Below are 13,067 nucleotides of genomic sequence, written 5' to 3'. Positions count from 1 at the left end.
CTCTCTGTCTCTGCTCTGGTGGCAATATGATCAACTGACGTGACCTTTTCTTATCTACAGCAGATTCCCGTATGTGCTCAGGCCTCTGCTCAAAGCGACTCGCTACTCATAAACAGAATTTAGTGGCGCAAGATCCAGAAAAGGCTTTACTAGAACAGCCTTGCTATTCCTAACCACCAGAATGCACCTTATTACCCATCTTTCCCAATCTCTGCTGATCCTCTTCTTCCTGGTGTGCAGATATGCCTTCAGAGTCCTCCTCCTGGAACTCGAAGGCACTGGCAGGAATCCAGTAGAGCTTAGGGCAGGCATAGGCAACCTTCGTCCCTCCAGATGTTTTGGACTACAATTCCAATCATCCCTGACCACTGGTCCTGTTAGCTAGGGATCGTGGGAGTTGTAGGCCAAAACATCTGGAGGGACGAAGGTTGCCTATGTCTGGCTTGGGGGATACCTGAAAACCTCTGTAGTAAAATGTACTGTAATTTCTTGTTGAACATGAAAACTTAAGAGTGAATAAACTGGGTTTTTTTGCTCATTCATGCATTTGAAGTTGCACTGGGTCTAGTGCTGAGCATGCCTCAGCACTATGAAATGGAGGTTTGCAAATGGGGTTTTTAAATTATTATTATGTTTGAAACCTGGGCTTTATTTCCTCTCTTGTGGTGAATGGTTGCTGGGGGCAGGGAAGATCTGTAAACTCATCCCAAGATTTTTTCACAACACAGTCATTTTCTCCAGATGTCTTTTCATGTCCTGTGTGCTGCTTTGCACCTGAACAGAGAAGGGGAGGGGTTGGCAGAACTGTCAGAGTGCGTCTTGCTGCAGCTCTCTTTCAGAAGTGAGGCTGTAAGTGTTGTACAGTCGTACCATGGGATGGAATTCGTTCCGGAAGTCTGTTCAACTTCCAAAACGTTCAGAAACCAAAGTGCAGTTTCTGATTGGCTGCAGGAAGCTCCTGCAGCCAATCAGAAGCCGCGGAAACCCCGTCAGACACTCGGGTTCCAAAAGAATGTTTGAAAACCGGAACACTCACTTCCAGGTTTTGATCATTTGGCAGCTAATTTGTTTGGGAACCAAGGTATTCGACTTCCTAGGTACGACAGTATGGAAGACTGCAGCACTTGTAGTTTTTATTCAGGATGTTGTTGCTTTGTTTGCATTAGGTTGTTGCAGCATGAGAATGAGGAGCTGCGTCGGCGTCTGGCTTATGTCACCAACAAAATGGAGGCAATGGAAAGGGAGTTGGAGTCTGGGCAAGACTATCTGGAGATGGAGCTGGGCCAGAATCGTGAGGAGCTGGAAAAATTCAAGGACAAGTTCCGTAGGTATGTCAGCTTTAAGAAGCTCTGGGGTGCTGTAAGAGAAGGGAACCAGCTGGATAGAAGGACACATTGCTTCCTAACAATCTGAGATGTATGTCCTTGCTATTTGCAGATTTTTTGGGGAAGCAATAAATGTGTCATTGCACAATATATTTTGTCCCCTCCCTCCCTGCTGACAGTCGTATGAATCATTCTGTGCACGGGAAATGGTTTAGTGTTAAGTGGGTCCATGGGATGGGGGCCATGAGTGGGGTAGAAACATTATTTTAAAAGCCAAAATTCGTCCGTCAGCATTTTTCATGCTATGACTTGCTGGCTTAGTGTTCCCTGGGACTGATATGTTAATATCTTTATGACTACCACGTGGCACAATCTGAGAGGTGAAACAGGTATGATGAAGAAGATTAGGCCTTGCCTCATCTTTGCTAAAAACTAAAAGCAGCTGAGTATCTCAAAGGGATTTTCCTTCACCCTGCCTCAAGGGAAGGGTTCTGCATTTAATCATCGTAGGGTAGAGGGAAGGCCGGCACAATTGTCAGAAGATGCGTTCATTAATCCTCCCCCATGGTATCTGTTTTAGCTGCATCATTTTGTTCCAGTGAGCAAAACTACTAGCATTTGTTGAGGCATTGAGGTGATGACCTATAGATGGAAGTTTGGAGGATTCTTCCCCTGTCCCCAGCAACCTTGGAAGTTTACCAGATGGAACTGGACCTGAGACTTAGGTTCATACCATGTTCAGCTCCTGATTTCTTGAGTGCAGAGAGCATAGACAAGTTGACTGTCCTCAGCTTAGAAATAAGGATAATGGTGACAAGTTCATTATGAAGATGGATGCAGTAATTATTGTAAAGGTCTTCATAGATAGAAAAGAAGATGGGAAATGGAGAAAGGGCGATGGGATTGACACTTGTTGGCAAAGCTTTCCCTCCCATTAGATAAAACTAGGTTTAGGAGTCTTCTTTGAATCTTCTGGTTCCTTTAGCATCCTTTCTGCAAGGCTGAGACCAAGACCAGTTTTGGTCCTCTGCAAGTTGGTCAGGCTTGTTTTTTCTTCCATCTCTTCTATCCATGAACATATCATTCCTCCCTCAACTTAAACTTCTTGGGCTTGCTACAAGGAAGGGTCAACCACTCATCTATGGACTGGAAGGTGTGAAATTTTGGCTTGGAGCCATGGCACACGGCTTCTTGAAATATCTCCACCTTACCTAACTTCTGAATTGCAGGGTGTCTGGTGTCACTTCAGTAACCTGAATGATCTTGTGTCTGTCTATAGGTTGCAGAACAGTTACACAGCCTCACAGAGAACCAATCAGGATTTGGAGGAGAAGCTGCACACCCTGGTAATTGACCTGCTGAGTCTATAAGAGGGAAGAGCGGGTGGGCCACACTCTTGTCTAATGGCTTGACTCCGATTGCAGTGTAGTAACACCAGGATGTAAGTCAGGATTTGAGGCAGAATCTCAGCATGAAGTTGCCCAGAGGGAGCTTTGCATTCTAGATCATCTATGTTGCCTGCACCAGAGTTTGGGTTCTTCTGCAATGTAGCTACTTGTAGTTTTTGTCTCACATCAGCTTTTTAAAAACCCAGAGTGCTGGAAATTTGATGTGCTGCTTTTTGTAGGATCCGGGTGGGGAAAACTCATCATGGGGTTGTGGGAGTGGAGCCAACATTTGTGTATTGTGTGCATTCATAACACTCATGGCTGTTTCTTTTCTTTCCCTTTTCTCTCTCTGTCTCTCTCCTTTTCTTTCCAATGCTGCTGCTGCTGGCAAATGCTGGGTGCACTCACCTCTCAGGCCTCGCTCAGTCAAAGCTGGATTTTTGCAGTTGCGTCTTTTCGTTTGTGTGTTGTTGTTTTTCTATCTCCTCTGCACATGCCTCAGCCTGTCCAGTTTCATTGTTGGTCGCACATTATTCAGCCCTACCTCTGTCCTAGATGGGGTCCCAGCAGCTTGGGTTTTGCAGGGGAAAGATTATCCTTGGGAATCCGACCAGTTCTGGCCCGCATGTTCTAGCATGGGCTGCTCCTTCTTACTTTCAGTTATTGTCTAGCTTGGGAAAGAAATGTCCTCTGCTTAGAGAAACCTGGAACTCATGGGACCCTCTCTAGAGTAGTGCTCCTCTCTAGTCATCTGGATGCAGCTCCAGTGATTAGTATGTTGGCCACCAGCTTGTATTATAAGGCACTTCTTGTCACTTGGGATCTCTGTGGATTGTGAACAAATTCCTGCAGAACTTTGTACATTTTTTAAAAAGACGTGCCCTATTAACATTTAAGCCACTGAAATTGGATGTGGTAGTTCAGCCATCTCTGCCCTGTGGCATTCCCCTATTCATCTCTGTTGAATTTCAGAGAAGCAGAAAAACTCTTCGCTGGCATCCTGAATATGTCTCTTTAATTATAGCTCTTAGGGACCAAGTTATCAAGTCCCACAGAGGTTTGCACACTCAGGGCCATTCATGTCAGTACAAATTCAATCTGCATCCTAGATCATTTTTATAGGCTACCTGCATCCTGCATCCGCGCCCTCTATTTTTCTTGTAGAAAGGCAAGTGTGGAGGAAGTTCAGCTGTTATCTGAGCCTAGTGAAATTTGCTGCTGAGGCAGGTGTTTGGTGGGATGGCCTTATGACTCTTCTGTGTGTCCCCCATCACATAGCATAGCATAGCATAGCAGAATCATAGCACTGTGGAGTTGGAAGGGACCCTGAGGATCATCTAGTCCAACCCCCTGCAATGCAGGAATATGCAGCTGTCCCATACAGGAATCGAACCTGCAACCTTGGTGTTATCAGCACCATGGTCTAACATGAAGAATCTGGGGGTAGGCAGAGGGCTGGGACCTTGATTCTTGGAGCAAGGGGTCTCTAGTTTCATTCATTTTAAATCCAGTTTCTGTAACTGGAGGGGGGACGGGACTTGGATCCAGACAAGTTAATTGGACTTCATGTCCATTGAAATCAATGGGACAGGTTAGTCATGACTTAAATTCCATTGATTTCAGGGGAGACGCAAGTTCAACTAACTTTGTCTGGAGCCTACCTTTTTTGCAGTGTATTCTGCAACTCTCTGATTGCACCACACTGAATGCAAAATAAGCACCTGGAGAATCTCAGCTTTCTTGTTAATACTTAAGGCTGCCGTTTTATGCACACTTCATTTGATGTAAGCCCCTTTGGAGACAGTGATAACTTACTTCTGAGCAAACATGCATGGTATTTGACTGCATGTCTGTGAAGAAGATAGGTTTCAGAATGAGCAAGAAAATGCCTTTTGAATTTCCAGAACTGGATTTCCCCTTCACAGAGCCCTTCCCTTCCCTGTGACTGGAAGTAACAGAATAATTTTTGCAAAATAAGAATTTCCCCCCTACTTGCTTCTCTTCCATAACATACACAATTTCCAGTATTCTAACTTTCTTGCTTCTGAAGTTTTATTCTTTTTTTTAGAAAAAAACACCTTGCATGTACAGAGCTCTGTATCTGTATGCTCTGCTTAAAATTCTCATGTCTTGATCAAGTTTCCAAATTTGGCAATTCTGCAGAATCTCTCCCACTCTTTTTTTGGTGGAGAGGCTAGGAATTGCAAGGAGTGGGGAAAAAATAAAAGCCTGTTGAAATTAGGGGATCAGGAATTGAAGCTTATGAATCAAGCACTGAGTGAATGTGTGCTGCTCTTGTATATGCTAGAAAACCTGCCATGATTCTTTGTTTTTTTTTAAAGTGTGTAACTCTGGCCACATGCCTCCAAGGTGCCCCCCCCCATTCTCCAGCTGTGTGGGCTAGAAGCATGTTCTTTGGTAAAATGAAAACTGAGATTTTATTGGAATTTGCAGGAGGTGCATAGTTTGTTTTACAGTCATATTTTACTATCAATGAGGTGCAAGCAGATTGCTGGATCCCTACCTATAGTGTCAGAAGTGTCATTATGTATTGCCATTATCCTTTGTAGGATAAAGTGTTAGTAATTGCTGTGCTGAGGGAGAGAAGGTTTGCTTAGGAGACCACATTACTCAATGGGAGCTGGGCTGTGTACTCTTCCAGTTGTTACGGTTGCCATCCATCCCTTGGATAAAGAGGTCCTACACTAGCGGTTGTTGTTGTTTTTTAAACTGACTACCCAAGTGACGGATGTGCTACAGGTATGCTAAGGATATCTCTCAACAGGCTTCACACAACTAGGGAGCTTCTTCAAAGCCCAATGTCACAATATTCCTTCTTGGCATGTCCAAACCCTGACTACTTAAGGGACAGTGTTCACCCTCTGCATGATGTGCTTGCCAAATAGCTATGAAGAGCAGCTGCACCAGTGAAGGCTCCAAGTGCAGATTGCTTTCATAACTAGTAAATGTGTCTTAAGTCCTCCAAGCAAACAGATGCAGAATGACTGATTCCATGTGCTGTTTGAGCCCCATCTTCCTCCCTTGCTTAAGGGCAAAAAGGGAGCTATGAATTTATTGGTGTTGAGTGGGGTTGGGTTTCTTTCTTTGAAGGGAATTGGGCAGGGAGGAAGTCCAGCTGCCGCTGACAAATGGGACTCACCCCCTATATATCCCTGTACTCCAGATTAAAAAAGCCGAAATGGATCGCAAGACTCTTGACTGGGAGATTGTGGAGCTCACTAATAAACTATTGGATGCCAAAACAACCATCAATAAACTGGAAGAGCTTAATGTAAGTACTCCTTTCCCCCAGATTATGAATTCACTGCAAGGAAAGAAATGAACTAAGAGGTTTCATTTTCCCTGAACAAAGGACCTGTATAATCACAGTTGGTGTTGGAACTTTTGCTGACTATGTAGGTCAGAGCTTTCCAAACTTTTCATGTTGGTGACGCACTTTTTAGACATGCATCATTTTGCGACATGGTAATTCAGTTTTATTAGCAAATCAGGGGTTAAACTAACCCCTTTCCAGCCCCAGGAGGAGCGTGGGGAGTGTTTGTGTGACACACCTACACACTGCAGCCACCACTAACATGTCGCAACACACAGTTTGGAAAGCTCTGATGTAGGTTATCTTTTGCTGGATGGGAAGAACTGTTTCCTTAGCACACCTACTGTCTAGGAATGTTATCTTTAACAATAAATGGGCATCTCCTTCTCCTTCATGCATTTTGGTGCAATGGTAGTGAGATTATCCCACATTTTTGGGCATCTCAATACTGAAAATCCTGTGTTTTATTTTAAGACATTCAAGGGATGAACAGCAAAGAGGCATCTTCAGTAGAATTAAATGCTCAGGCTGCTTGACTTAAGAAAGCAAGATCTGTGTGTTCCTACTCTTACTGACCAGTTCATGAGCCATTTTAATCCAGAACATTTGGATTGGAATAATACTAGATTTCGTTGACGCAGATGATCTTAAATCTTGTTTAAACTTAAATACTCTGGTTGTGGATGGAGGTGAAATATAGCGTAAAAGTGGGGGGGGGGGTTGAAATTCAGTAAGTCTGTAAAACTTAACAGACATACAGGATAGATTTGGGAGGGTGCTCTGCTTCAAATCTTACAGCATTTTCTTCTGTCCAGATGAATGTGAGTTAGAACCTAGCTCATTTTACAGGGCTGGCAGGGAGGATTATTATTGCTATTATTATTATTATTATTATTATTGCTATTACTATTATTATTGCTATTGCTGGCTTTCTTTAAAGTGGCAGATTCTGAGGTACCATTAAAGCTCTCAGGTATCACCATGAAGCAACTTTTGGGGGGGTCTTTTTCATTTTTTGCCTCAGGCCCCAAAATGTCTTGGGGCATCTCTGGATGCGATTTGCCAATCCCTGCATGTTGTCTTGACAGGAGCGATATCGGCAGGACTGTAACCTGGCAGTGCAGCTCCTGAAGTGCAACAAGTCTCACTTTCGGAATCACAAGTTTGCTGATGTGAGTGGAAATCTTGAACTGGGTGGCTGGTTGGGGGAACGTTGTCCCAGGCTTCTCTCTCATCCAATACATAGAAACTGTAGGAGGAACTGCTCTTCCTCATTCTGCAGGGACTCCCATGGGGGACAACAAAAGACAATGAATGCCTTGTCATCTTCTCATTGTTCCTCAGCTGCGTTTCTGTAGGTGGGAAGGAGGGAGGTTGTTGTCATTGCTACACCAGCCTTGAGCTTGATAGCCTGCTAGCGCCCTGAATGGAGCCTAGAGAATTGCAGGTCTCCTGCTGAATCGTCTCTTTCTTCCCCGTTGCGGCAAAGGAGTTGGTGAATGAATGAAGAAGCCTGTTAACTCCAGGGGCTCTTGACTCATCACGATGGGGGAAGTTTTGTGTAGTGTCAGGAGAGAAAATAAAAGAGACTAGGTGGGCTGGGGTGGCTGGCAACCCTTGAGTGGTTTCTAGCCTTCAGGAAGATAGAAGGTCTCTTAAGGCTGTTGTGATGTGGTGCCCAGTCCCATCTTTAGGGCCACTTGGCATGTCAGTTTATCATCTCACAGCTATCCCAGAGTTCAGCACATCTTATAATGGGCATATACTTGTATAGATTGCAGCTTTTTTTATACCCATGTGTGCTTTGCATGCATTATATGCTCAAAACAGGCTCCTGGACACCAGTAGCAGTCAGGCAAAGAAGGCGGGAGGAGGTTTACATTGCACAAGGAGTAACCTTGTGCTGACAGAGCATTCATTTTAGTGCTATTGAATACAACCTCCTCTACCTTAACTGGATTTATGTCCTACCAAGTCTGTGCCTCTTCTCATTGCAAAGCCTCAGTATAGGTAGGCAACATGTTAAATGCCAGAAACGGTAAAGCAAGAAACAAAATTCATACAGTCGTCTCCTTGCTGTATTGACTGTGGAAAACACTGAGGCTTGGACTTCAGCAAAAAAGAGAAAAAGGAATGTTCTTGCCTTTCAAGCAAAGCAGTCTGATGGTCCTATAAAGGATTGCACCTGCTTGGTCCATATTACTGGTTGTGATGGGACACAGAAAAAGAGGGGCTTGCTAAGGACTATGGGGTTGCTCAAGCCTCTTGAGGACTGGAATTCATTTGTTCATTCATTGCCAAAGCCAGTTAGGCAATTTAGGGCAAAATCTCCCACTGAATTTCTTATGCATTTTGTGCCATACAAATGAGTACTTGGTGTGTCCCTCACCTGACAATCCATGCATTCAGGAAGCAAGGCTGAGGTCTTTGCCTGAACTTAGCATGGAAATGTAGAAGGCCGTGTAGCTAAACCCCTCCTTCTAATCTAGTTCCTTGCTGTCAATCCATGGGGCAGAGGTATATCTAAGGTCCTGTGGAGTATACGCCTAAGCCCAGGGCACAGTCCTGCAGCTGCTCAGCCCTGGGAGGAGTGGGATGCTGCTTCTCTACATTAACAACATGGTTCTGATGCAGGTGGACCACCTCCATGTTCCTTGAGGCAACGGGCTTGAGGTGGTTTCAGGAGCAGTGGGAGTGTCAGGCTGCTTCTGTCTCCGGAGCCGGCAAGTGCCAGGATGGCAATTGATTCTTAGTCTGGGGCAGGCTGCCAAGGCAGTGCCCTATAATTACTACAGGCTTCCTGGGAGCCTCAGATTCTAGTAGTGGGGGCTGGTCACTCGATTCAGCGCAGCCACCAGCTAATTTTTTCCACTAATCAATAGCATTATGCTGGCCTAACATGCACCAGCAAGGCTCTCTTGTTTAATGTTCAAGTTTGAGCATATGCTTCTCCCTGTTTCTTCTGAAGGGGCCTTGTTTGTCAGGCCCTGAGCCAAGGCAGGAGGGCAGAACCACATTTTTTCCTCAGTTACTGGGACACAAATGGATCTTTTGAATTTATAGGTGGCTGGTGGTTTGAAAGATGCTTTTAATGACATTGTGTGTCAGGACAAGAAGTTAGAGCTGGGCAAACAGCGCCTTCCACATAACTGTGTCATCCATCTGTCCTACCCTATTAGCTCAGTGGTTCTCTTAGTTCCAAGATAACATCCCTTTTCCTGTCTCCGTAGCTTCCCTACGAGCTGCAAGACATGGTCAACAAGCACCTGCATAGCACTCAGGAGACCTCCGGCCCCGGCCAGGAGGCCCCTCACACCTTGGCTCCATCGGACGTGGTGCCCACCTCCGTGATCGCCAGAGTCCTGGAGAAGCCAGAGTCCCTGGTGCTCAACTCGGCCAAATCCAGCAGCGGCAGTTGCTCCATCGCCGAGGATGTCTTTGTGCACGTTGACATGAGTGGCGCTCCGTCCGACGCTTGCCCAAGCCCAGGCCAGCCCGGGAGCGAGGGGGCGGAGGGAGCGCGGCAGCAGAACGGGGGCTGCAAACCTCCAAGCGGCTTGGAGGGCCTCCCTGGTGAGGTGCCTACATTTGAGAAGCTCAGCCCGTACCCCACTCCGCCCCCGCCCCACCCCATGTACCCGGGGCGCAAGGTGATTGAGTTCTCGGAAGACAAGGTGCGGATCCCAAAGAACAGCCCCCTGCCCAACTGCACCTATGCCACGCGCCAAGCCATCTCCTTGAGCCTGGTCCAGGGGGAGGATGAGAACGGCGACAGGCAGCGCACCCTTCCCAGCAGCCCCGCCTCGGAGGGCCAGCGCTCGGCTTCCAGCTGCTCTTACCAGCCGTCCCCGAAGGTGAGCCGAGCTCACGGCTCCTCCCAGAGCAGCCCCTTCAGCAGCCCCCCGCAGGTGCCCAGCACCTTTGCCAGCTCGGCCAGCTCCGAGGAGGACCTGCTGGCCAACTGGCAGCGGATGTTTGTGGAGAAGGCTCCCCCGACCACGGAGCGGGTGCTGGTGAACCGCACCTCCTTCAGCCGCGACACGGCCCAGGAGCTCCAGAAACGTTTCAGCCGCTCCATGCAGGAGCTTGGCCGGGCCGCCTCCACCTACTCGGACGGCGAGGAGTCGGTGCAGAGCTGCAGCTGGACGGTGAGCAGGGACTCCAGCACCGACACCGACAGCACCGAGTCCCGCGCTCGCCGGGGCCACCTCTCCTCCGACTACGGCACGGACTTCTCCCAGGACGAAGCCCACAAGCTGCTGCAAGGGGGTGGCGGAGAGGGGGCGGCAGAGCCCGCCAGCTCTTCCCCAGAGAAGCACAAAGACTACGTAGACCTCGACTCGTCCGGGAGCCCGGCCGAAGAGCAGGAAACGCTGCTGCAGGGAAGCCAGGAAAACAGCCCAGAGGGCAGCTCCGAGCAGAGTAGGGAGTGCAAGAGCAAGCCTCCTCCGGGCCGCCCCCACCGCAGCCCCAAGAGGATGGGGGTTCACCACCTCCATCGGAAAGACAGCCTGACGCAGGCCCAGGAGCAAGGCAACTTGCTCAACTGAGGGTAGGAAGGAAGCTGGCCAGGTGCAGCGTTGCACCCAGCTCCCAAGGGCTGTTACTCTACTCCTTAGGTTGAAAGGAGGACCGTCATGGGACTCCTTCCCAGGAATTCCAGGCCATTTTTATATATTTATTGTCTTTTTTAATGCACACTAAGAACGGAGGCAGCTCTCCTGCTACAGCCCCAGGGCAAAACACTCGGGTTCCCACCAGCACAGGTGCTTTGTGTCCACAGCTCAGTTTGCACTCATGCCCTTCCTTCCACAGCTCAGTTCTGCCTTCACACTCCAATTCCTTCCTGCTAACATCCCATTGTTGGTTCTGAGTTACGCCCCTTCGGCATCTCAAGCCTCTATTCCTACGTGCCAAGAAGTAGGAACACGCTGTCCCTATTTTCCTTGTGTGAATCTTCCCCCAGGTGAAGGCTGCGGGTGAGGTGGGACAGCTTCTGTTAGGTGGGCGTCCCCAGATGTGTGAGCTTCGCTGCTTTCTTTTCCTGCATTCTGCTACGTGGATGTGCGCTGGCATGACTAGGTGGAACGATGCTGAGAGGCCACCTCCAGAGTTCCCTTGCTTCCTGAACCCAGCATGGTTACTCGTTGGGAGGAGCGCCACTCGGGAGCCTGCCAGAATGGGCCTTGGAGCTTCCCTGCTCCAGCTAGCCAGCAAAATGGAGGCTGGTCCATTTGCCATAATGGGTTCAGCTGTGTGTGACTGTCATGTTGGCTCTTTCTTGGGTGGTCTGTGTCTCATTTGAATGACGTGAAGCTATGTGTTCTTTTACTTGCTTTCTTATAGGTCTTTGTCTTTTGAAATGTGCTTACCTCTTCCTTTTGTGAACGAGCAAAGAATGTGCCGGGGTGGGGTGGGGGGATTGGTCAGAGAGCATCTGCTCTGCAAGAAGTGGCTCATCTCATGGTCGCTGTTGCCCTGTGGCCACCACCCGCTGGGGAGTTGCTAAAGCCTAAGCAATGCGGCCATCTTGCCTCTGTAGGACCATCCTGTTTGCCCCTTGGAGAGATGGTGAGTGAGGATGAGCATCCTATTGGGGCTGTGATCCAAATCGACACTAGTGCCTTCCCAAGGCCTTAGGCAAGGTCTGATATTCCCCCTCCCCTACTTGCTTTGTTTTTTTGTATGTATTCAGTGTTGTATTTCCCCCCCTCCCTTTGCAGTATGTTTCTGTGTTTTGCGTATATCTGTGCACGCACCTGGGGAGGAAAAGGTTGGCAGTGTTAGGAATTTTTCACTGAATGATCATGTTCCATAGACGCTGTTTCCTAGCCTGCCCTTGGTGCAGCCAGTGCAATCTTCAAGAAAACAGTGAGAAGACTAGGCTGCTGAGCTTGGCTGCACTGCCAGCTGCTTATGTCCGGATGGAGTCTGTGTGATCTTCTGCTGGAGAGTACCCTAAAGCCTTTCTTCTCAGCACAGGGAGTCTTCTCCCTTGCAAACACCAGCAAAGCAGCAGCAAGCTGCTCAGAAAACCCACTCATAGCCCTGCAGGACCAAGAACTTTCCCCAAAACCTTCCAGTATCCATTGGATGGCTGCCATGGCCTATCTTGTGTTGATCTGCTTGCCTTTTGTGCTGTCCCCTGCTGCCTCCCTTTAGACCTAACCAGCGTCTGCTGTGTGTTAATTGTGGAGCAGTCTGGCCATAGCTAACTTTTTGATGTGGCCTTCTTCATTGGCCACTTCTCTTGCTGACAAGCTGCTGGCGGTTACATCCCAGCATTGGGGTCTGACTCAGTATTTTCAGTTTAGCTATGCTAATAAATTGGTGCTAAATATGGACACCCTACATTTTGCCTATGCGGCACTTAACCCGTAATGATCTGACTTCTACAGCTGGCAGCTGCTTGCTTTGCTCAGCCACTCTCCTCCTTCAACCCTTGATTCCTTGGAATTCCCTTTGCTCTTCAAAAGGTAGAATCCAAGTTGCCACATGTTCCTGCTCCAGCACTGCAGTGCTCTCTTTCTCGCTGCAAAGGCTGCTGGAGCTGGGAAGGCTCTGGGGCTTCCTGGTGACCTCTCGTTTGTGGTCAGTATTGGACAGACAGGGTGCTGGGTGAAGCCTACCCCATAGAACCTGGGCCCTTCTCAGGAGCTTGGCGAAAATGGAACTGATTTTAGCACATCCCACCGAGACCATTTTTTAGTCCGGAGCCCAGGTCTCTTTTCTGTGGCTGGGCTGCACAACTGCACATAAGGCAATCTGAAACTGTCACAATTGCAGCCACCAAACGGACAATTCCAAGCAGTTACTACGATGTTCCTGCTTGACAGGGGGTTGGACTTGATGGCCCTTGTGGTCTCTTCCAACTCTATGATTCTATGAGACCAATCTCCATTTCCTTTAATTCTATTGTACTAAAGGTTGGGAGGAGGGGAGAGAAAGGAGATCATTCTCGAGTGCAACCGAACCATGCCATTTATTTCACATGGGTCTGGGTGGCAGCGAAAACCTGCA

The 13,067-nt window shown here is 48.0% G+C and overlaps 1 protein-coding gene across 6 annotated transcripts in view; it reads left to right on the top strand.

Annotated features, from left to right (window-relative positions):
- The window catches only part of TJAP1 (tight junction associated protein 1), a 42,283-nt gene extending 29,418 nt beyond the window's left edge, over positions 1-12,865 (top strand). For 5 of the 6 annotated variants that reach the window (XM_082217081.1, XM_082217082.1, XM_082217078.1 and 2 more), the window contains 6 exons: positions 1,167-1,328; positions 2,605-2,671; positions 3,129-3,158; positions 5,898-6,005; positions 7,136-7,219; positions 9,278-12,865. In XM_082217081.1, the coding sequence (XP_082073207.1) occupies positions 1,167-1,328; positions 2,605-2,671; positions 3,129-3,158; positions 5,898-6,005; positions 7,136-7,219; positions 9,278-10,597 (1,771 nt within the window). In that variant the 3' untranslated portion in view covers positions 10,598-12,865. The remainder of the gene's footprint in view (positions 1-1,166; positions 1,329-2,604; positions 2,672-3,128; positions 3,159-5,897; positions 6,006-7,135; positions 7,220-9,277) is intronic. The other variant, XM_082217083.1, reaches the window with a different exon arrangement.
- Positions 12,866-13,067: the final 202 nt, after the last annotated feature.

The sequence above is a fragment of the Podarcis vaucheri genome, assembly GCF_965113315.1.
Source record: "Podarcis vaucheri genome assembly, chromosome: 3".
NCBI classification, from domain to species: Eukaryota; Metazoa; Chordata; class Lepidosauria; order Squamata; family Lacertidae; genus Podarcis; species Podarcis vaucheri.
Note: the sequence above shows the minus strand (reverse complement) of the source record. Positions and strands in the feature narration are given on the sequence as shown.